Below are 26,212 nucleotides of genomic sequence, written 5' to 3'. Positions count from 1 at the left end.
CTATTCTATTCCTTTGTCCTTTCAGTGTATTTTCTATATCTAATAGTGTATTATTGATCATTTGTACCTCTTTCTGTAGGTTTTGAATTGTTTCCAATGCTGTATCTATCTTATTTGCTAGCTCCTGTAGCACTTTCCTGATTTCTTCTTTATTTTTCTCAAGTCCATTGTAAAGTGCTTTGAAATATTTTAAAATTATTTTTCTGATTTCCTTCTCAGACAATTTCCAAGTCCTGCCCTCCTTCCAAGTAGTCCAGGTCTACATCTAGGTCATTTGTCTCAGATAATTTATCTTGTTTCTGGACATGTGCTGATATGGTCATTTGCTTTGGCTTCTTGGACATGTTTATTGTTTATCTGTGGCCTTAATACTTAATTGAGTATGTGTTTTGGTATTTTTCATTCTGATTGCTTCCAGATAGATGTGATAAGGATGTGTGCTTCCCTAGTCACTCTTCGTATTGCTTAACTCAGAGTAACTTTCACAGGTGTTGTCAGCCTCCCTGGTATATTGCAGGTGGTACTGGTTCTTGCCTGGGTTTTGGTGTTTTATAGAGTGTGATTGTAGTTTGACTATATGGGAGCAGTTGCTATCTCTTCTTGGGTAATATAGGGAGAGAAAGAATCTCTCAAAGGTAGAAGGGGGAGCATAAAGCAGCAACAACAACAACAAAACTAGACTGGATACAGTAGTCTATAATATCAGAAAAGGGAGATAATGGAGAAGAGGGAGAGAAGAAGAAGAAAAAATCTGCAGCTTAATATGAGTATGACTTTAATGTCCTCTTTCAGCTTCTTGCCTTCAAAGCTGCCTGAGAGATTTCAAGATGCCACTGTTGGTTGTTATGCTGTATCTCAAGATTTAATTTAATTTTTGGCCTGTTTTGTTTTTAAACTGTCTTTCCCTCTCCACGCCCCTTGTTCTGGCTTTTCTGTATTAACAAAACAAAACAAAACAAAAAACAAGACAAACAGTTCTGTGTTGGCTCTTGGGCTGAGAGTATCTATGCACATGCGTGGCAGAAGAACCCACAAGTGGTGTGGGTGGGGGATGTCCTCTCACTCAGGTCCCACCCACTAATCACCAGAATGGAGGTGCACAAACAATGAACAGATACCAAAAAAAAAAAAAAAATCAGAACAATCAAAAGTGACAGTATATTGTCCACTTTTGCTCTAAAGTTCCTGGAGTGTTTTTCCATGGTGTGTCTGCTCACCCACTTGGTCTTGCCATTTGGTCTTGCCTAAGATGGCTCTGGGTTGCCGATCCCAGAAGATTTAAAAATATGTGATTTCTTACTTTTGCTACAAGTTTCACTAGATATAAGTCTTCAAACATTTTAAATATTCTTATCTATGTGGTTATGAGTTTTGAAGCTCTGCCATGAATCTGCTTTGCCTGGTGTTCTGTGGTATTGTTGATGGCGAACCTCACTGCACCTCCACCCTAGCCGCCATCAATCCCCACCTCAATACGGCCCAGCAATCCCTTTCCTGGTATATATCCACAAGAAATAAGAGCCAGGGCATGAGTAGATTTATGCACATCACTGTTATTTGCATCACTATTCATAACAGCAAAAAAATGGAGACAGCTTAAATACGCATCAATGGGAAGAGTGCATAAACCATCTTTGGTTTATGGAATACTATGCAACATTGAAAAACAATGATGAATCTGCAAAATGGCTCACAACATGGATGAAACTGGAAGACATTATGTTTAGTTAAATTAGTTAGCCACAAGGGTACAACTATTGTAAGAGACCAATATTGCAAAAACTTAAGAAAATGTTTCTATTTTAAAGAACATCCTTTGATGGTTACCAAAGGGCAGGGAGATTAATTCACTGGGTAGACCGTAGATACATGCTAACTTGGGTGACAAGGAGGGCAGTATACAAGGAAGGGGGCATGCATATACAAGCAGGGGAAAGGCAACATACAAGAAGAGGGAGGGTGGCAGAAGAATAATGAAGCTAGGTTAAGACATAGGGAGGTATGCATGGGCTAAATGGATTAGAAGTAGGATAAAGCACTGGACCACAAAGTTGGTTTGAATCACAAGGTTGGTGGTTCAATCTCTTCAGTTGCACTGTGAAAACCTATACAGTGTTTCTATTAGTCGGAACAGACTCAACCGTACTTAACAACAACAAGTGTTATAAACATAATCTTGGAACAACAGTGTTCTTTTCATAGATACATGGATTGAGATATAGATTGACTGGATAAGGGAAATATATATATATATATATATATATATATATATATATATATATATATATATAAACATATGTTGTTGAGTAAATGCGTATGCATAAAGCCCACAAAATATTTGAGTTTAAAAGAGAATATGTGTACGTGAGTATTTACCTTTCTTGCAAACACAGCTATGAATGTGGTAGAGAATACAATAGGCAAAATGATGAAAACTTCATAGATATTATCAAACATCTTAAGGCAATACATTGCTGGGCCTCAGGACTATACTCTCAGGTCAATTGTATAACATAGTCCACAAAGAAGACAAAGTTCAACATCCTGCTTGTGTAACTTGTATGTTGTTGAATTGGTTCCAACTCATGATGACCCTGTATAAGGTTTCCAAGGAGTGGTTGGCAAGTTTGAACTACAGACCTTGCAGTTCAAACCAACCCTGAAGTTGAGTGCTTATCCTATGGTGTCATACCAGGACTCCTACTTTAGTGAGTAGCATCTGGGATCTTGAAAATTCATGAATAGCTATCTAAGGTTCAGCTATTAGTCTCTTCATGTGAGGATGAAAGAAGAATTACAAGAATTGAAGAGGCTTGCAATCAATTAGTACAATGGGCTAATGGAACATGTGAACATCAGTGTCCACAACTCTGAGACAATAAAAACTGGATGGTGCCCAGCTACAACTACCAGTTGTCCTGAAAGTGATTTAACTGGAGGGCACCGGATAGAGTGGGAGAATATGTGGAAAAACTGAAAATTATTTAATAATAATTTTAAAAGACTGGGTTTACTGATCAGAAAGAGTCTGGAGGAAACTGAGAATAAGACCTTCGACTAGCCTTCATATCTGGAAAAGAACTCACTTTTGTGGCCCAATTTCTAGTCAAACAGAAGATAGGCTTATAGGAGATAGAAAACAACACTAGCAACGTATGCTCATTATGATGGATAGTCAATCATTCAATATCAAACGGACAACATTTTTCTATGGACAAACTGAAAACGGATAAAAAGTAAAAAGGTGGGTAAAATGTAAATAGAAATCACATGAGGAAGTTGGATAACTGTTGTTGCACAGAGAGGATTGTAACCATTGTGATGAAACAAAATATGAATTGTTGAATATAAAGCTGATGATCTTGTCTGTAAGATCTTCATTCAATTCTCAATACAAAGTTAAGGGGAAAAAAAAAAAAGAACATTTAAAGATCTATCTTGAAGCATAATGCTGTCTGTGAGAAGATAACATCCATACACCTATGAGGATGACCAGGCAATTTTTTTGTTTATATTTACATACCATCAACTAAAGTCAATGATGATTAAATTGAAGAATTCTACCAACTTTCTCAGTTTGAAATAGATCAAACATGCAATAAAGATGTATTAATAATTACTGCAGATTGGAATGCAAAGGTTGTAAAAAAACTGGAATATGATCAAGTTAGAAAATATGGCCTTGGTGATAGAAAATGATGTTGGAGAGCACATGATAGAATTATATAGGACTAATGACTTATTCATTGAAAATACCTTTTTAATCAACAGAAAACACGACTATGAATGTGGACTCCGCCAGATGGAATACATAGAAATAAAACTGACTACATCTGTGAGAAAACACGGTGGTAAAGCTCCACATAATCAGCTAAAACAAGACCAGGGGACTACTGTGGAATAGACCATCAATTGCTCATCTACAAAATCAGGCTGAAGCTGAAGAAAATTAAAACAAGTCCATAAGAGTAAAAATATGAACTTGAACATGTTGTTGTTGTTAAGTGCCATAGAGTAGGTTTGACTCATATTGACCCTGTATATAGTTTCCAAGGAGAAGCTAGTGAGTTTGAACCACCGACCTTGTGGATCAAGCCAACCTTATGGTTCAGTGCTTTATCCCAAAGCACCATATCAGGACTCCTTTAACTGCGGACATCAGTTCCGACTCATAGTGACGCTATACAGGGTTTCATAGAAGTGGTTGGTGAGTTCGAACTGTCAACCATATGGTTCAAACTGACTTGCAGTCAAGCACAATATCCTGAAGCACCACACAAGGATTCCAAATTTGAACATATCCCACCTGAATTTAGAGATCATCTGAAGAACAGATTTGAGGCATTAGATACCAATGATTGAAGACCAGAAGAGTTGTGGTATGACATCAAGAACATTATAAGGGAAGAAAGCAAAAGGTCTTTAAGACAAGAAAATGGATGTCAGAAGAGACTCTGAAACTTGTTCTCTAGCATAAAGATGCTAAAGCAAATGGAAGAAATGAAGAGGTAAATTAGCTGAACAGAAAATTTCAAAGGGCAGCTCGAGAGGACTCATCAAAGTATGATAATGAAATTTGCAAAGATTTGGAGTTAAATAACCAAAAGGGAAGAACACACTCAGCATTTCTCAAGCTGAAAGAACAGAAAGAAAAAGCCAAGCCTTGATTAGCAATATTGAATGATTCTATGGGCAAAATTTTGTTGATAACCAACCATTTCAAGAGGTAGCATATAATCAAGAACCAATGGTAATAAAGGAAGAGAGCCAAGTGCACTGAAGGCATTGGCAATGTACAAGACTCCAGTTACTACATCTAAAAGAAAACAGTTGATGTTCAACCATTTCAAGAGGTAAAATAAGATCAAAACCAGTGGTACTGGAGAAGAAACCCCAAGGAACACTGAAGACATTGTCAAAGAACAAACCTTTAGGAATTGATGGGATACAAATTGAAACCTTTCAACAAACTGATGCAACACTGGATGTGCTCACTTATGTATGCCAAGAAATTTGGAAGACAGCTACCTGGTCAGCTGATTGGAAGAGACCCAAATATGTGCCCATTCCAAAAAGAGTTGACCCAATGGGATGCAGAAATCATTGGACAATATCATTAATATCATATGCAAGTCAAATTTTGCTAAAGAAAATTAAAAAATGACTATAACAGTACAAAGAAAGGGAACTGCCAGAGATTCAAACTGGATTCAGACAAGGATGTGGAACACAGGATATCTTTGCTGACATTGTTGTTGTTGTTGTCAGGTGCCATCGAGTTGGAACCGACTCATAGTGACCCCATGCACAGCAGAATGAAACAATGTTCGATCCTGGGCCAACCTCACTACCGCTGCCACACTTGAGTCCATCAATGATGCCACCTGGCTGATCCATCTCGTTGGGGGTCTTCCTCTTTTTCTCTGACCCTCCACCCTACCCAGCATGACATCCTTCTCCAGCGACTGTTTCCTCCGGACAATATGTCCAAAGTATGAGAGACGAAGCTTAGCCATCCTGGCCTCCAAGGAGCACTCTGGCTGCACTTCTTCAAAAACAGATCTATTGGTTCCACTTTAGCAAACATGATATCCTTCTCCAGTGACTGATCCCTCCTGATAATATGTCCGAAGTATGAGAGATGCAGTCTGGTCATCCTGGCTTCCAAGAAGTACTCTGGCTGTACTTCTTCCAATACAGATCTGTTTATTCCTCTGACAGTACATAGTACTTTCAATATTCTTCTCCAACACTATAACTCTACATCAATTCTTAAAAAATCTTCCATACTCATTGTCTACTTTTCACATTTTTTAAGACTACTGAAATTAGCATGACTTGGGTCAGGTGCACCTTAGTCCTCAAACTGACATCTGTGCCCATCAATGCTTTAAAGAGGTGTTGGACAGCAGATTTTCCAAACACAATACATCATTTGATTTCTTGAATGCAACACCCATGAAATCAAATAATGTACTGCACTAGGCAAATCTGCTAAACAAGATCTCTTTAAAGTGTTCAAGAGCACAGATGTCAGTTTGAGGACTAAGGTGTGCCTAAACCAAGTCATGGTATTTTCAATAGCCTCATACGCATGTGAATGTTGGGCAATGAATAACGAAGACCCTTGAGTTATGGTGTTGGAGAATAATATTAAAAGTACCATGGACTGACAGAAGAATAAACAAATTTATCTTAGAAGAAGTATGACTGGAATGCTCCTTTGAATCCAGGATGGTGAGACTTTGTCTCTCATACTTTGGACATGTTATTAGGAGAGACAAGTCTCTTGAGAAGGACATTATGCTTGGTAAAGTGAAGGAAGGGTCAGTGAAAAAGGGGTAGACCCCTCAACGAGATAGATTGGAATAGTGGCGGTAGCAATGGGCTCAAGTGTGGCAATATTTGTGAGGATGGCACAGGACCAGGCAATATTTCATTCTATTGTGCAAAGGATTGCTGAGTCATAAACATGTTGATGACATATAACAACTACAATAATAATCACTGATTTTACATCACTTTCTATGAGACACACTACAAGTCACTGATGACCTACATGCATCTTCCTGGAAACATAGCTAAATAATAACTTTCAAATATATGAAAAGCTTTTATATTAAACATGTTTTTATTTCTAACTAGGCGAAGATACTATAGCATGAGTGGTTTACATAAAATATGAGTAGCAAATCTTCATACACTGAAATTTCATTAATTAGAAAGGATATGATGATGAGTGCAATGAAACCCATTTAATTATGCATGTAAAGAACGGTGACATGGTAAATGCTTTATTACGTATGTATTTATCATATTTTTTATAAGAGGACATGATATACATGTTCATAGTTTCTTTAAAAATATTAATAGTATTTTACTAAGTGCTTATAAAGTGTCAATGAAGTGAAAATCCTCATGGGGGTTATGTTGGAAGCACTAAACAACTTTGTATGAGGAGTGTCTCCATGCCAGTCATCTATAAGTATTCTACAGTAGGGATTCTGAGGACCATGGACAGAATATAGTCCAATGGTCCCAAGAGAGACTGTAGCAATGAGAAATTGTTATTGAAGGTAATGAGACATGGAAACTACATCTCTTTTGATATTTTTATAAGGCTGGTTCATAAAATATAGAAAAACATCCTTTAGTATATTTTGATGGCTATGTGCATAGTAAAATGAGTAAAGTCTTTGGAGATTATGAGATCTAGTTTCCAATCATGCTGCTGTTCAATACTAGACACATGACTCTTCGTTTGCTACTTGACTTCTCTAAGCCTCCCTGCCCTCATCTGTAACATGGGTTATAAAACCTTTGACATAGCATTTTGCTTAGCATACTTGTTACAAAGTAAGAAATAAAAAAAACATTTTATGTATTCATATAAATCAACCTGTTATCTTCTATTTATTAGCACAATATGCATATGAATCTACCAATCATCTAGCAGTTTATCATACTATGATGGCTTGTATGTTGTTATTATACTGGAAGCTATGCCACTGATGTTTTACATACCAGCAAGGTCACTTATGCTGGACTGGTTTCAGCAGAGCTTCCAGACTAAGACAGATTGGGAAAAAGAAGAGACAGACTTCTTTTAAATAGTTAGACAGTAAAAACCTTATGAATAAAAGCCAAACATTGTCTGATACAGTGCAAGAAGATGAGCCACTCAGGTTGGAAGGCACTCAAACTATGACTGGGGAAAAGGGGCTTCTCAAAGTAAAGTTGACTTTAATGACATGCATGTAGCAAAGCTTTTGGGACCATCATTTGCTGATGGGGCACAACTCAAAATCATAAAAACAGTAGCAAATATCAAATAATAATCAGAACACGGAATGCATGAAATAATAATCTAGGGAAAGTGGAAATCATAAAAAACTAAATGGAATCCATAAGTATTGATATTCTAAGCATTAGTGAGTTGAAATGAACAGGTTCGGACATTTTGAATAACACAGTCATGTGCTTTACTATGTTGGGAACAACAAATTGAAGAGGACTGGCATCACATTCATTGTCAAACAGACAATTTCAAGATCAATACTGATGTACAATGCTGTCTGTGATAGCATAATATCCATACACTTACAAGGAAAACCGAAGTCCTGGTGTGGTAGGATAAACACTCAACCATAAGGTTGGCGGTTCAAACTCACCAGCCACTCCTTGGAAATCCTATACAGGGTTGTGTTGAGTCAGAACTTACTCCAAGGCACTTGACAACAACAACAGCAAGGAAGGCTAGTCAATAGGACTATTATTCAAATTTACACACCAATCACTAAAGTCAGCGAGGATGAAATTGAAAAATTCTACTAAATTCTTCAATCTGAAACTGTTCAATCATGTAATCAAGGTTCGTTGAAAATTACTGATGATTGGAATTGAAAGTTTGAAACAAAGAGGAAGAATCAGTAGAGTTGGAAAATATAACCTTGGTGACAGAAGCAATGATGGCAATCACATGATGGAATTTTACACCACCAATACCTTCTCTACAAATATTTATTTCCACAAACTGATGCAGTGCTGAACTAGCTCACTTTTCAATGCCAAGAAATTTGGAAGACAGTTACCTGGCTTCCAAATGTGAAGATGTCCATATTTCTTTACATTCTCAAGAAAAGTGGTGCAGTGATATGCAGAAATTCATAGGGCAATATCATAAATATCACATACATGCAAAATTGTGCTGAAGGTAATTCAAAAACTGTTGCAGCAGAACATCAACAAGGAATTTCCAGAAATTCAAACTAGACTCAAAAGAGGACATGGAATTAGGGATAATATCATTGACGTACAGATTTTGGCTGAAAGCAGAGCCTACTAGAATATTACTTGTGTTTTATTGACTATGCAAAGGCATTCAATTGTGTGAATCATAACAAACGATGGGTAACAATGAGAAGAATGAGTATTCCAAAACAATTGTAATCATGAGAAATATGTACGAAGACCAACAGATAGTCATTCAAACAGAATAAGGGGATATGGTTTAAAATTTAAAAAGGTGTGTACCAGGGATGAATCCATACTTATTCAATCTGTATGATAAGCAAATAATACCAGAAGCTGGATTATATGAAGATGAACATGGCATCAGGATCAGATGGAGACTCATTAACAACCTGAAGTATACAAATGACACAACTTTGACTTCTGAAAGTGAACTCAAAATATTTACTGATGAAGATCAAAGATTACTGCCTTCAGTATGGACTGCACCTCAATGTAAAAAGAAAAAGAAACCCTCAAAACTGGACCAATAAATATTGACAAGGCAGGGCTTGATGACGGCTGGGGTGAAGGTGCGGCAATGTTCGCCCTCAGTGATGCTACAGAATACCAGGCAAAGCAGATCTATCCAGGGCAGAGCTCCAAAACTCAGAACCACATAAGTACGGATATTTTAAAAGTTTGAAGGCTTATAGGTAAAACTTGTAGCAAAAGTATGAAATCATGTACTTTTGAATCTGCTGGGCTTGGTGGCTCCTAGCTGACAACTTGGGCAAAACCAGTGAGGTTTCAGCAAGACCAAGCGGGGAGCAGACACACTATGGGAAAACATCACGGGAACCTCAGAGCAAAAGTGGGCAATACACTTTGCCAGTTTTGCTTTGTTTGATTTTTTAAAATTTTATTATTATTTTTTTTTATCTGTTCATTGCCACCCCCCCACCCCCCACTGTTTGCACACCTCCATTCTGGCGAGGGGCCTGGAGTGGCTAGAAGAACAGAAGATACTTCTTGAAAGAAAGATCGACAGGAAAAATACAAATCAATATAGGCAGACCGACTGATAACTACAAGAACAAGCGAGTTGCTCACCCAGGAGACATCAAGGCAAGCGGTTGGGTACCCTCAGAGCAAACCCCCTTCCAAGACTAAGACTCAATGGGAATACATGCTTTGATTGGTGACCATGTTCATTACTGATAATGGGAAGTGAGGGAAAAACAGCAATGAAGCTGCGAGCTAAGCCCTACAACATTCAATAGACTCCTGTGAACACTGGTGGAGACCTGGTTGGCTGGCAGTGTGGCAAGACCTGGGGATTCTTGGGCCCAGAGTCAGTGACATAGCCACAGAGGATTAGAGTGGACAGTAAAGCGTCCAGCTGATAAGAAGAGAGGGCATATGCACAAGAACTCCCACACTTTCAGATAATACCCACTTAATCTGGCTTCAATGACTGGATGATCAGAGCTCTACTAGAAGAAGAAAGAAGAGGGAAAATAAAGAGTAACCTGATACAATTTGATGAACTTGACCTGCACCTATGGATGCAGTAGCTCAAAAGAGGGAACAAATCTTTACAGCAAGGATCATTCCCAACCCCTCCATACACAGAGTAGACAGGGATGGGCAACTTGGACATTGGATACCCAAAATGTGGGAGGAGCTTCAAAGGCAAGAAGTGACTGATTTACAAGCTTTCAAGAGGGAACCTAGATTTAGAGGGTATGGAGGAATGTAGAATCTCCACTGAGTAGTATCCAATCTGTCTAGGCGGGGCTGATGACAGGAAATGCGGATAGGTCTGTTGTGATACAATAATGAATAATTGCAATCAGGACTGATTGTGAGGGTTGAAAATGTAAAGGTAGACGTTTTGTAGCAAGGAGGGAAGTGATTAACTTTACAGTCTAGGAGCGGAGGTCCCTGGGACCATCAAGGGAGAAAAGCAGGGAGCGGGACCCTACCCAGAGAACCAGTGACCCCAGAGATGGAGGCAGAGACGATGACGTGGAGAGATGGAGTGGATGGGGACTTTAGACCCAGAGACGAAGAGGGGCTGTGTGCTGATGACCAGGATGGCAGGCTTGCAGGGTATAGGGTGTACCCTGCATGGAGGGGGCTGTAACCATGCCAATTAAATGATATACAATAGGATGGATGTAAAACTAATGTTCTCCGATGTAAACTATCACATAATTCACAATAAAACATTGAAACAAAAACTGGATAAATAAATAGCATCATGATAAATGAAGAAATGATTGAAATTGTCAAATACTTCATTTTGCTTAGATCCATGATCAACACTTGTCAAAAAAATAAATGATGCATTAAATTAGCAAAAGACTCCTTTGCAGTGTTTAAGAGCAAGTACGTCACTTTGATGACTGAGGTGTGCCTGATCCAAGCTAAGGTATTTCAATTGTCTCAAATGCACGTGAAAGATGGACCATAAATAAAGAAGACTGAAAAAAATGGAGAAGGACATCATGCTTAGTAAAGTGGAGGGTCAATGAAAAAAAAAAAAAAAAAAACACTTCCACTGAGATGGATTAACACAATGACAGCAACAATGAGCTCAAACATAACAATTGTAGGACTGGGCAGTATGTCCTTCTGTTGTGCATTAGGTCAGCATGAGTTGGAATCCATTGGATGGCACCTATCATTACCAACAGGCATATGAATAAAAACTGTAATTTAAAATTGCGTATTTATCTGATGAAAACATACAGGTTATGAAAATATAACTGGGATCACTTTATGAAGAAAGGAAATTATGTATGAACTTCAATATAACATTATTCTTGGAATCCGTTAATGGTACTATCATTCTTAGACATTTTAGTAATTAAAGTTCCCATAATAGAATGCAAAGTGAATATGAAATTCTGTTTCAGAGAAAATATACGAAATATATTAAGAATAATGGTCCCATTCTTTTAAAAATTAATTGTATCTTGCCTACCTTAAAAACAAAGAAAATCTCTCTTTATACATTTTTGACAGCATGTATTTTTCTTCAGATTCTGCAATATATTATTGTGGTCCAAAGACAATATAATGGTAGTGAAGGAGCCATCAGCCTAAATGTTAAATATTTATAGAGGTTTTTGTTTTGTTTCATCCAAACCTGTGAACCACTTTACATATAGTCCTTGTTTTTATAACAAGTTCAAGAAGGAGATTAATAGACATGTCTTGAATAAACATACTGTCATTGAAATCATGCTACCCAAATCAGAGAGATGAAGCTGTTATGTGACAACATTCTGTCCAAGCCCTTCCAGGAGTACATTCAAATTAGATACAGGAGCCCTGTAGACAAAGAATACAGGTTTCCTGAAAGGAGTTCAGGGAAATCAAGAGACAGCTGACTAACACAGTTTTTTGACTTAAAGCTCAGTGATATGCACTTGACTACTTGTTGCTCTTATGTGCTGTTAAGTTGATTCCAACTCATAGCAACCCTGTATACGATTTCTAAAACATGGCAGGAGGATATGAACCACTGATCTTATAGTTAGCAGTCTAGTGCTTATCCTGCAGAACCACACCAGGGCCCCACACATGACTACTGAATACTTAACAAAACAATAAACACCTAGTGATTTCCTATCCTACTGTATGCTGGATATTCACCAAGGCCCTGTAATTCCACAGATAAGCAATATGCTCTCAGAATGCAAGAGTTGTATAATCTAGAAGGAGAAAGTGGCACTTAAGCAGGTAAGAAAAATACCATATGAAACAAGTTACAGCAACACAAAAAATGGGTGGATAATCAGAAAATAAGAGAGGACATTATTTAACTAAGCAGAGGTCTACTATTTTATTCTTTTTTATATTAGCCAAAAAGCAAGCCAATGAGGACATTCTACTCAGAGCGAGAATACAAAGCAATGACTCTAAAAAGAGAACAGTGTACAATTTGGGTCGACAGATACAGTTGGAGAGATACCTATTTTATATCCCTTTCTTTGTTATTAGAAACTAATACCAGTTTGTGTAGCAGTGAGCTTAACAGTACAAATACAAAAAGAAAAATAATTCATTAGATCACTATTGTAAAAAGCTAAATTATTTTCTTGCTACATGATACAGTATATAATCTGTCTAGGCGGAGCTGATGAAATGAAATGCAGAAAGGTCACTTGTGATGCAATAGTGAATGATTGCTATCAGGACTGATTGTGAGGGTTGAAAATGTAAAGGTAGACGTTTTATAACAAGGAAGGGAGTAATTAACTCTCCAGTCTAGGAGCGCAGGTCTCTAGGACCATTAATGGAGAAGAGCCAAGAGCGGGATCCTACCCAGAGAAGCAGCGAGTCCCGAGATGGAGGCAGAGACGATGACGTGGAGTGATGAAGCGGCTGGTGACTTTGGATCCAGAGAGGGAGAGGGACTGTGTGCTGAAGATTGGGGGGCGGGTTTGTAGGGTATGCTCTTTGGTTGGTTGATGATGCATGGATGGGATTGGAACTATGGCAATGAAACGATATACGGTGGAATGAATGTAAAACTAAAGTTCTCTCATGTAAAATATCATATAATTCACAATAAAACATGAAAAAAAATTGCACTTACTTTAATTATTAAAAATTTTATTTTAGTATCTATAAGAACAAATCTAGCAATTTCTATACATATGGCTGGAATGAGTGCTGTGAATATGGAGCTCTGAAATTTGTACAAGCCCTTTGGACGTTTTAGTGATGTTCTAAAAGCTATGTTTCCAAAACAACTTTCTTCTTGATCCAGATGCCTTCCATATTGTAAATCAGAAGTTATTAATCAGGACATGAAACTGTCTGTGGTAAATAGTTATAAAAGAGGGGGGAAAAACACGCTGTTATATATAAAAAAAAAAAAACAAACAAAAAAACAGATATTTATAAGCATGTACCTCATATCCCTGAGGATAAGTGTTTTGACTTAATGTCTCCAGGACAATAAAAAATGACATGCATAATATCCAGAATGATCCATAATTCCTAAGTACAAAATTGAACTTGAAACCTTGCACATAAAAATGCTATGCAATTGATGTTTTTCTACCTCAGATACGTTTTATATTGGTCATGAAGATCTCTCCAGACAAAAGACAACTGAGATAAAGAGAGAAGAATATGATAGAATAACTGGAGCATTTCTAAGGCTAAAAGTCCTGAGAAAATTCATGTTTCCTTTTTTGTTTTTTGTTGTTGTTGTTATGTGTCATCGAGTCAGTACTGACCCTATGCACAACAGAATGAAACACTGTCCTGTCCTGGGCTAACCTCACTATTGTTGCCATGCTTGAGCCCATTGATGCTGCCACTTTGCCAATCCATCTCACTGGGGGTCTTCCTCTTGGAACCTGTGCCTCAGTATCTCCAAAAAAGCTGTTCCTTCCAGCATGCATGCAAAGATAAAAGCACAGAATAGAAAGGGGAGAAGATACATATACGTAGTGATAAAACATGATTTAAAATGCCAGTGCACTGAGTGGTAAGCTTGCTGAGCTCTGTCTCAAGGCAGACCAAAGGGAAGGTCAAAGATTTCTGACTTCTCTGATCCTAAAATAATAACAAAATTGCCTTTATGTGGAACCATATGGGAACTCTTAACAGAGGTGTTACCTTGAATATATTGGGTAATAACTGAACATGCTATTCTAGAATTTCTGATTTAATCACATCCCAAACAAAATGTAGAGCTTTCAAATGAGAGGACTTACACTAATAAATCTGAGATGGTTCTGGCTAGTTGGTTCCAACTTTCAGCAAGTTATGTATAACAGAACGAAACAATACCCAGTTCTGCACCATCCTCAAAAACCCCAAAGAGTTAATAAAAAATTATTGCTTAGCATGCAGTAAGACACAAAAGAACATCACTCCTAAGCTAAGAATGAAAAACCGCTTAGTAACCTACTATGTTTTTTAATCAACCAGGCCCCTGAAGTCACAAAGCAAACCAGGTGAGTTGTCAAAGAGATAGAACACAAGAACTTCTTCACCTTTATCAGAGCAGAAGAGAATAAGGCTGATGCCATCATAGTAGGTACAAAACACATGAAACTTGAACAAGTAAAGGTTCCATGTGAGCTAGAGTGACATTTTAGATTAGAATCCTGAACAGTAAGAGGCTAAGGTGCTGCCACTTGGCTAAGCACAGGAATGTTGAAAAAGTCCCAACCTAAAGGCTGAAGTGCAGTGTCAGTGTAACATTGATGCTGGAGCAGGTGAACCAAGAAAGCCCTCTTCCCTAACTCAAGTCTCGCACTGAATAACAAGAAACAGCAGACTACTATCGATGAAGGGGTAAAGGCAGACTCATACAGGGTCTGGTAATGCAGAGTGGTAGAATAGGATGAATGAGAAAACCTTCTAAACCCCCCCCCACACACACACACACACAATGTAATTGTAACAAAACACCCCAAATCTAGCTCAAATACTGGTTGACGCAACACTCATATTAGTTTTCTGCCAGAAGAACTGTTCTTATTTCAAACATAAATACTATTTACTGCAGTGCCTACTATTCTTTTTTTTTTTTTTTCAATTTATTATAGGCAGCTTTCCATGAGACAATGAGGCAGAATAGAAAACTTTGACCCCTCACTAATAAAGCACAAGGAAAAGGTAACTGTTTGGTGCCAGTGAGATAGTTCTTTCAAAGTTACCTGGAATGTTTTCCAGCCCTTTTCCCCCTTGTTCAATTATACAGTGCAGTGAGGCTAATCCATGACACCCATATCTTGGTTATTGTTGTTCATTGCCAGTGAGTGGATTCTGACTCACAGTGACTCATTTGTGCAAAGTGGAACTGCTCCAGAGGGTGACCCAAGAAGAGATAGCTTGGCTTTCCTTCTGAGGTACCTCTGGATGGGTTCCAGTCTAATATAAAGTTATGTGACACATTAAAACACAAGAAAAACTGACCCATCATGAACAGATGGTAGAGTCAACAGAACTAAACTCAAAGATGTCATATATGGTGAAATTATCAGACAGGGAATGTAAAATAATTATGATTACTATGTATAAAAACATAGTGGAAAATGTGGACAACTGATTGATATCAAAATGAACAAATGGGTCATTTCAAGAGCTCGGGAACTATATTAAAAAGCAAAATAGAAATGGCAGAAGTGAAAAGCATAGTTTTAAAGATGAAGGAATCATTCAACAGTCTTATCAGAAGACTGGGTTCAAAAAACCCCACAGTGAACAAAAACCAACCAAACAAACAAACAAAAAAAACCCAAAGATAAAGCACTGCAACCAAGAGTTATGATATAAAATTGGTCTAAATTGGTCTTACCTACACATTTACCAACAATTCTGACTCATGTTGACCCCATGCACAAAAGAACAAATACTGTTCAGTTCTCCACCATGTCTTGTAGACCAGACCATTGTGACACACCAGGTTTTAATTGGCTGCTTTCCAGATGTAGACCACAGGCCTTGCCACCAGTCCATCTTAGTCTGTAAGCTCCACAAAACAATGTTCAACATCAGGTGGACGGTGACCAAGCATGAAGTGCATTTGTCATGAATTGAGCCTGGGTCTCCCTTGAGGAAGGTGAGAATTTTACCACTGGACTATCAATGCCCCCAACATATTTAATAAAACCAAAACCAAACCCAATGCCATTGCATCTTTGAACCTTGATTCAGGTATCTTGAAACAACCACCAACGTATACAGGTGGAGGTGCTTGTCAGCACCCCTCAGGCACTAAATGCACAGAAATAAAACAAATCTTAGCTTTTGACTAAGGGAACAACAAAGAATGCATAGAAATAGAAGAAATATTCTTTTACACAAAATCCATTCAGTTAATAGAGTGCTCGCTATACAAGGAGCAGTATATAAGTAAGGGAAAGACGTTGGGTTTTGTTTCAAACTCTTCTTTAATTTTCCTTTTTCCATATATTATTTATACTTTAACACAGACAGCTTTAGGAGCCCTGGTAGCGTAGTGGTTACAAATCGGGCTGTGAGCCACAAGGTCGGCAGTTCAAAACTACCAGCTGTTCCTTGGGAGAAAGATGAGGCTTTCTGCTCCCGTAAAGATTTACAGCCTCGGAAACCCTGTACAGGGTCGCTATGAGTCGGAACCGACTCCACGGCACATAACAACAACAGACAGCTTTAGTTTTGAAATCCTGTTTCCTAAACATAACATAAACTGGAAAAAGCAGCTTGAATCTACCATTTGCTCCATGGGAGAAAGTTGAGGCTTTCTACTCCCATAAAGATTCGTAGGTTTGGAAACCCTTGTAAACCATACAGGGTCACTCTAAGTCTCAACTGACTGGACAGAATACAACTATAACCACCACCAACACTTTGTTGTTGATTTTGTTAGGTGCCATTGAGTTGGTACCAACTCATAGTGACCCTATACACAACAGAACAGAACACTATTCTGTCCTGTGTCAATCTGACAACTATTGCTACGCCTGAGCCCACTGCTGCTGCCCCTGTGTCAATCCATCTTGTTGAGGGTCATCCACTATTTCTCCAACTCTCCATTTTACTAAACATAATAGTCTTCTCCAGGAACTGGTTGATCCTGACACTATGTCGGACATATGAGAGACAAAGTCTCGCCATCCTTGGTTCCAATGATCATTTTGGCTGTACTTCTTCCAACACAGATCTGTTTGTTCTTTTGACAGTCCATTGTACTTTTACTATTCTCCTCTAAAACCATAAATCAAATGCATTAATTCTACTATTGTCTTCTTTATTAATTGTCCTACTTTCACATGCATATGAAATTACTGAAAATACCATGGCTTGGGTCAGGTGCACCTTAGTCCTCAAACTGACATCTTTGCTCTTCAACACTTTAAAAATGTCTTGTGCAGCAGATTTGCCAAATGTAATAAGTCATTTGATTTCTTAACTGATGCTTCCATGAGTATTGACGGTTGATCTGAGCAAAATGAAGTCTTTGACAACTTCAATCTTTTCTTCATTTATCTTGATGTTATTTGTTGGTCCAGTGGTGAGGATTTTTGTTTTCTTTACATTGAAGTGCAACCCATATCAAAGGCTATGGTCTTTGATTTTCATCAGTAAGCATTTAAGTCCTCTTTGCTTTCAGCAAGCAAAGTTATATCATCCATATATCACAGGTTGTTAATGAATCTTCTTCCAATCCTGATGCCATGTTTTTCTTTATATGATCCAACTTGTTGGATTATTTGCTCAGCATACAGACTGAATAAATATGGTGAAAGAATATCACCCTAGAGTACCTGTCTTAATTTTAAACCATTCAGTGTCCCCTTGCTCTATTTGATCAATTGGCCCTGGGTCTATGTACTGGTTATTCATGAGCACAATTAAATGTTCCAGAATACTCATTCTCTGCAATGTTGTCCAAAGTTTGTCATGAGCCACACAATCAAAAGCCTTTGTGTATTCAATAAAGCACAGGTAAAAATCTCTCTGATATTCTCTGCTCTCAGCCAAGATCCATCAGACATCAGCAATGATATCTCTCGTTCCACAGCCTCTTCTGAATCTGGCTTGAGCCTCTGGAAGTTCTCTGTCAATGTATGGTTGTAGTCATTTTTGCATTATCTTTAGCAAAATTTTACTTGCATGTAATATTGATGATATTGTCCAATGATTTCCACATTCTGTTACGTCATCTCTCTTTGGAATGAGCACAAATATGGATCTCTATCTATGATGGTTGGGCAGTTGTCTTCCACATTTCTTGGTATAGATAAGTGAATGCCTCCAGTGCCACCTCATTTTGTTGATAGATTTCAATTTGTATTACATCAATTTCCAGTGCCTTGTTCTTTGTCAGTGTCTTCAATGCACAAGGGTTTCCTACTTCAGTGTTCTTGACACTTCATCATATGCTACCTCTTGAAATGGTTGACCATCAACAAGTTCTTTTTGGTACAGTGGCTCTGTGTATTTCTTCCATCTTCTTTTGATGCTTTCCACATCATTCAATGTTTTACCCATAGAATCCTTCAATATCGCAAGTTAATGCTTGATTTTTTTCTTTAGCCCCTCAGCTTGAGAAATGCTTGAGTTTGTTCTTTCCTTTTAGTGTTCTAACTACTTATCTTTGCACATTTTTTATAACACTATTAACACCAATATATGTCTAATCCTTTAAAGTTGAAGTAATTTTATATTTAGTATATATTCTAAATCCTAACATTTTTGAAATATAAACATGTTATAAACCTGAACACAAAACTGGTATATATTTGCTTTAATGTATGAGAAAGTTGTTGCTCTTCTCCAACAGTAGAACAAGATCATTTTTTTATGTCCTGCAGAGCTGAAGTATTATTATATATATGGGAAGAATATTATGATCAATGTATTTTCACTAAAGTTTTTATTTTATAGCTAATGTAAAAAGTAAAATCCAAGAGTGGAGTAAATTAAAAATTGCTTTTATAGAGGTTAAGCATGTCTTGTGCAATTTGAAAAGTATATAATTGACATATAGACAATAAGCACTTTAAAAGGACCAATCTGAAATGGAATTCTGTGAACAATAATACAGCAAAAAGTTCAGAGAAAAAGAAAATAAAGTTATTTAATGCAATATAAAATTTCCAAGTGCAAAGTTTATATACAGTATGTATCTAATTGTGTCCTAAACTGAAAAACTATTTCCATCAAGTGAATACTGACTTATAGCTACCGTATTTGGTTTTGTTAGGTGCTATCAAGTCGGTTCCAAATCATAGCAAATCTATGTACAACAAAACAAACACTGCACAGTCTTCTACCAGCCTAACAACTGTCACTATGTTTGAGCGCATGATTGTAGTCACTGTGGCAATCCATCTATTTGGAATCTTCCTCTTTTTCATTGACCCTTCACTTTACCAAACATGATGTCCTTCTCCAGGGACTGATCTTTCTTGACATGTCAAAAGTACGAGAGATGAAGTCTGGCCATAATTGCTTCCAAAAAGGACTTGCTCAATCTTCTGGTAGTCCATAGTTCTTTCAATATTCTTCATGAACATCATAATTCAAAACTATCAATTCTTCTCTGGTCTTTCTTATTCATTTTTTGACAATTAAAGTGACTGAATGCACCAGGCTTGGCTCTATCCTCAAAGTGACATCTTTATTCTTTAACATTCAAAGAGGTCTATTTAGAGACCCTAAAGGAATAGAGTGGAGTCCTGGTGTGGCGCTGTGGACTAATGCATCAGACTGCAAAGTCATTTGAACTGCAAGGTTGATGGTTCAGGCCTATCAGCTGCTCTTTGGAAACCCTATACAGGGTCGCTATGGGTTGGAATTGACTCAACGGCACTTGATAACAAAAACAACAAAGGCTAGAGTGGTGGTGTGGGTTAATGTCCTCGAATTCCAGGTCAGTTTGATTTCAAGGTCAGCTGTTCAAGCTCAACAGCTGCTATTTGGATACTCTGTATAGGTTGTTATGAGTCAGAACTGACTTGATGGTATTTATCACTAACAAGGGATAGAGTTGGTGCTGTGGGATAAAGTGCTGGACCGCAAGATTGGTTTTAACTGCAAGGTTGACAGTTCAAATTTACCAGCCGTTCCTCAGAAACCCTGTACAGGGTCAATATGAGTCAGAACTTACTCAAAGGCACTTAACAACAACAATAACTAAGAATGGAGTAAAACTGCCCCTCGGGTTTTTTTTCACTTTATAGGGTTTCTCAGACTGCAAATCTTTACAGGCGCAGACAAGTTCATTTTTCTCCCATGGAGTAGCTAATTGGTTTGAACCTCTGACCGTGCAGTTAGCAGCCCAATGCTTAACCCACTTTGCCACAAGGGATCCTTCAGAAATGAATGTTGTTGTTGTTTTTAAATGCCACTGAGTTAGTTCTGACTCAATGTTTGAACCCCCAACCTTGTGGTTAGCAGTCCAGTTTTTATCCTACAGCACCACACAAGGAGTCCATTAAATGTGGATGGAGAATGAGCTGCTCATAATTTTTAAATCAAATATAAGCTAGATGCTTAAACCTGAAAAATGAGTAACAGCAGAGGACCAAAGGGTATTCTCAGAAAAAGAACCAAATATAGCTCAAGATACATCCTACGTATTGAGTTACTCTTCCTTGTTTGCCAATTCTCTCTATAATTTAAATTATTTTTAATGTCAATCTTGAAAATAAACATATAATTTATATAAATAAATAAATAAACATTTACATGTGTATATGAAGCTTTCTGCTCCCATGAAGATTTAAAAGCCCTATACAAGGTCACTATGATTTGGAACCAACTTGATGGCACTTAACAGCAATATTGCTTCATGGTCTAGTGCTGAAAGATTCATCTTCTATTCAAAAGTTTTCTACTACTGGAGAATATTCAGTAAAGTACCATCATTATATTTTCTAGTAAAACTGTTAAGAGCTTTTTATGTGATAGTTTATCATTTATAATTCCCTCATAACTTTTGAAAATTGATTCACAATTTAAATAATGTTAGACTCACTTTGAATATGCATTTTTGTTTTTTTCTTCATTGTTTTATCTTTTTAAAAACAGCTTCAAATGTCCATCATAAGTATCAGCATATAATTTTTAATGAATATTTTTTCATGTAAAGTTTTATATTTTTAAATACATGAGGTTTTAAAAATCAAGAGTAACGAAAATTAGTATAATCTTACCCTGGTGTGTGTACGAATGTGCATCTTCAGTCCATCATTTTTACTAAATCCTTTCTCACAGTAAGGGCATTGGTAAGGGCGCTCACCTAAAAATAAAGAAAACCTCTGTGTCAGAGAAAACATAAAGCAACAAAATAAGCACTATCACCTTTATACACTCAGCCACCCATGTGACTGCTGTCAAGTGGTCTATGTGCCACTTTCAAAAAGCTCCAGGGCAAAGCTGAGCAAATACCAATAAAGGGCAGTGAAGGAGGGAGTAATGTGTCCCTCCTCCCTTTCCAGAGAGAGCTGAGAGCAAAGCACTTTCAATACTTGGAATTAAACAGCATCTCCCAGTACGTATGCTGCAAATTCCTTTTAACATTTGAGCCCAAGTTAGATTTCTTAATATTAAGCATTTGTTTAAAATGTTTCATATTTATTAAATTTTTCTATCATTGTTTTCTCATTTTGTTGTTGTTAAGTACCGTTGAGTCGGTTCCAACCCATAGCGACCTTGTATAGGGTTTCCAAAGAGCAGCTGGTGATCTTGAACTGTCAACCTTGCAGTTCAAAAAGGTTTTGCAGTCTTGTGCACTAACCCACAGCACCACACCAGGACTACATTGTTATTAGTCATTGTTATTTTGCTGGCGACTTCAAGTACTACAGAACAAAATCCTGCCTGGTCCTGTGCTGCACTCCTGATACCACGATCACTGGAATGCATTAAGTCTGCAGTTATGCCTGTTGTGTATTCTGAGTGCCTTTAGGGGGCTTTTTTTCCAGCACTATATTGGACAATATTCTGATGTGACCCATATGGTTTTATTGTCTAATTTTAAGGAAGATTGCTAGGCCTCCCTTCCTAGTCTGTCTCTGGCAGCACTGCCAAAATCTCTGTACCATGAGTGATCCTGATTGTATCTGAAATACTCATGGAAGAGCTCCACAGGAGTCACCACAATACAACAAGCTGACAGACAGGAAGTAGTACATTCACTGTTATTGATATTTATACATGCTTTCAAATCCATGCTGAGTCATGTTGTTGTAAAGTGTCATCAAGTAGGTTATGACTCATTGTGACCTTGCATAGGGTTTCTAAGAAGTGGCTGGTGGGTTTGAACCACTGACATTGTGGTTAGTAATTCAGTGTTTTTCCTACAATGACACACCAGGACTCCAGTGCATTTTCATAACAACCCTATAATTTAATTAATTATAGATACTTATTTCCCTTCACATTTCACATAAAGTTTCAATTAGAGCAATCTATTCCAAAACACTTTTACGAAACAATTATAGTTTAAAATAACCATTGGTATTTAGATTAAACAGTAATTGCTCCACACTTTCTCATGCAATTGGATGTTTCCCAGATAGAAGAGTTAACAAAATATCCAAAATATCTTTTTTAAACAAGCAAACAATCATATACAATTTTTTTTTAATTCTACTTTGAAATATCAAAAATGTAACAGAATTTGCTCTCCAGATAAAATCTGAAGATCCTAAAGTGAAAGAATGGATAGTAACTCAAAATCAGTAATCTATTTATTCTTTCATTTATAGATGTACTTACACTGCAGAATGCTGACTATGATTGCATATGAGGATGAATACAATAAAATATTTGTCTTCAGCAGCCACAAAGCTTCCAGCAATTCTTTTTTTGATGAATAGTATGTATGTACGTTCTTGTTTTACTCTCTCACGTCTAATTCAATCTGGGTATCACTATTAGTATTCCAATGATCTGACTTTCTAGGTCAACAATGATCTCCTTTAGTATTCCAATGATCTGCTTTTCTAGGTCAACAATGATCTCCTTTTTTGCCGACCTTCCATGATCTTGGTCCAGTCCTTGACACTGATTTCCAAGAAAATAGCTCATGGATTCCCTGGTTGTCATTGCACATGGGCCTTGCACTGTTAGGCTGAACCTTAGGTTCAGCACTGATATGATGTAGAAGCGATTATAGCATAACAACGTCTTCTCACACCTGCTCTTCAAGCTGTAGCAGCCTGGATTCTATTCTTTAATTGTAATTGAACAGTGTTGATAATAACAAACGTTCAAAATAGAAAACACAAAACAAAAATAAAGCATCTAAAAATAATGTCAATAAGAAAAGGGAGGGGAAAAAGAAGAACAAGGCGGATGGGAGAATGCTTTGGTAGGCTTGCACGGGTTAGGTGAAACAGAGGTAAATGATGAAGTATGCACAACCTTGGAATAACAAGGATTCAGGATACAGGGATTGAGGCATGGCTTGAAAGGGGAAAAAGGGGGAATAATTTTAGGATGCTTGGCTGTCTTTTGAATCTTGGTGTCCCTTGCCTACCATTGTGAAATAGACACTTGGGGGGGGGGGCAGGAAAGAGCTAGAAACATCACAATAGAAAACATGTAAGGCCATCTTTAGCCTATAACTGAAAGGATTACCTTGGGGGCTGGGGCGTTGCTGGAACTGCCCAGACCAAAAATGTGGGGTGTAGGGTGGGGTGTGGGGGTGATAAAGGCAAGAAGTGACTGGCTCACAAGCTTTCAAGAGGGAGCCTAGTTCCAGATTGGGCAGAGATAGGCAGGACCTCCACTGAATGATTTTCAAACTGTTGGGACTGTGCTGATGAAAGATGTTTACCTGTGCTTTACTGACTACCCAATAAAATTACTGGGCTGATGAAAGGAAATAAGAATATTGTGGTACAAGAGTGAATACCTGCCATCACTGCCATCAGGACTGACTGTGAGGGTCAGAAATGTAGAGGCAGATTTTTTTTTTTTTTTTTTTGGAAAAAGGAAGAGATTGATTGATTTTGCAGCCCAGGAGCAGAAGTCCCTGGCACCATCAAGCAAGAAGAGTGGAAAGTGTGACTGTACCCAGAGAGGCAGTGAGGCCAGGCGTAGACACAGAGATGATGGCATGGACAGATGGAGTGCCTGGGGACACGGTACTCAAGGAGGAAGAAGAGCTGTTTGCTGACAGCTGGGGGGATGGGGGCGGGCATATGGGGTATTTCCTTTGGTTATTTGATGATGCATGAAGGGGATAGAAATCACTACAATGAAATGAAATATGATAGGATGAATGTGAAGTTGAAGTGGGACAGAGGCAAACAATGATGTATGCACAACTTTGGAACAACAGGGCTCTGGGATACAGAGATTGAGACATGGTTTGAATGGGGAAAAGGAGGGAAAGAGACGATGGAAAAGCTCTATATCATCAGTGAAAACAAGGCCAGGAGCAGACTATGGAACAGACCATCAACTACTCATATACAATTTTCAATTCTTCAGCTGAAGAACATGAAAACAAGCCCACGAGAACCAAAATATGACCTTGACTATATCCCACCTGAATTTAGAGATCACCTGAAGAACAGATTTGATACATTAACCACTAAAGACTAAAGACCAGAAGAGTTGTGGGATGACATCAAGAACACCATACATGAAGAAAGCAAAAAGTCATAGAAAAGACAAGAAAGACGGAAAAGGTAAAAATGGATGTAAGAAGATTGAAACTTGTTTTCCAGCACAGAGATGCTAAAGAAAATGAAAGAAATGAGAAGGTCCAAAATCTGAACAGAAAATTTCAAAGATCAGCTCAAGAAGATAAACCCAAATATTATAATAAAATGTGGAAAGATCAGAATCGGAAAACCAAAAAGGAAGAACACACTCAGCATTTCTCAAGCTGGGGGAACTGAAGAAAAAATTCAAGCCTTGACTTTCATTACTGAAAGATTCTCTGGGCAAATTATTGAATGATGCAGAAAGCATCAAGAGAAGATGGAAGGAATAAACACAGTCACTGTACCAAAAAGAAATGGTTCATGTTCAATTGTTTCAAGAGGTAGCATATGATAAAGTGCCAATGATATCCAGGTAGGAAGTCCAAGGTGCACTGAAGGAATTGGAAAAGAACAAGGCATCAGGAATTGATGGAATAATAATTGAAATATTTCAAGAACGTGAGGCAGCACAGGAGGCACTCACTCATCTATGCCAACAAACTTGGAAGACAACTATCTGGCTGACTAATTGGAAGAGATCCATATTTGTGACCATTCCAAAGAGAGGTGACTCAACGGAATGCGGGAATCATCAGACAATCTCTTTGATATCCCATGTGAGTAAAGTTTTACGAAAGGTAATACAGAAATGGCTATATTAATACATTGACAGAGAACTCCCAGAGGTTCAAGCCAGTTTGACAAGAGGCCGTGGAATGAGGGATTTCATTGCTGATGTATGATGGATCTTAGCGGAAAGCAGAGAATATCAGAAAGATGTTTTCCTGTGCTTTATTGACTATGCAAAGGCTTTTGATTGTGTGGATCATGACAAGCTATGGACAAGCTATGAGTATTCCGGAACACTTAATTGTGCTCATGAGGAATCTGTACCAGGAACAAGAGGCAGTTTTTTGAACAGACATGGGAACACTGAATGGTTTAAAATTAAGAAAGGTGTGCAATAGGGTTGTATTCTTTCACCATACTTATACAACCTGTATGCTGAGCAAATAATCCGAGAAGCTAGGTTCTATGAAGAAAAACGTGGCATCAGTATTGGAGGAAGACTCATTAACAACCTGCACTATGCAGATGATACAACCTTGCTTACTGAAAGTGAAGAGGACTTAAAACATTTACTGATGAAGATCAAAGAGCACAGTCTTCGGTATGGATTACATCTCAATGTAAAGAAAACAAAATTCCTCATCACTGGAACAATAAACAACGTTCTTATTAAAGGAGAAAAGACTGAAGTTGTCAAGGACCTCATTCTTCTTGGATCAACT

General features: G+C 37.8%; 1 protein-coding gene across 3 annotated transcripts in view; it reads right to left on the bottom strand.

Moving 5' to 3' along the window:
* PRDM5 (PR domain containing 5) overlaps positions 1–26,212 on the bottom strand; it is a 371,490-nt gene that overhangs the window by 82,717 nt on the left and 262,561 nt on the right. For 2 of the 3 annotated variants that reach the window (XM_006866280.1, XM_006866281.1), the window contains one exon: positions 21,414–21,499. The exons of the other annotated variant lie outside the window; for it this stretch is intronic. In XM_006866280.1, the coding sequence (XP_006866342.1) occupies positions 21,414–21,499 (86 nt within the window). The remainder of the gene's footprint in view (positions 1–21,413; positions 21,500–26,212) is intronic. 3 annotated transcript variants of the gene reach the window in all.

The sequence above is a fragment of the Chrysochloris asiatica genome, unplaced genomic scaffold (genome assembly GCF_000296735.1).
Source record: "Chrysochloris asiatica unplaced genomic scaffold, ChrAsi1.0 scaffold00088, whole genome shotgun sequence".
NCBI classification, from domain to species: domain Eukaryota; kingdom Metazoa; phylum Chordata; class Mammalia; order Afrosoricida; family Chrysochloridae; genus Chrysochloris; species Chrysochloris asiatica.
This window is presented reverse-complemented; position numbering and strand designations above follow the sequence as displayed.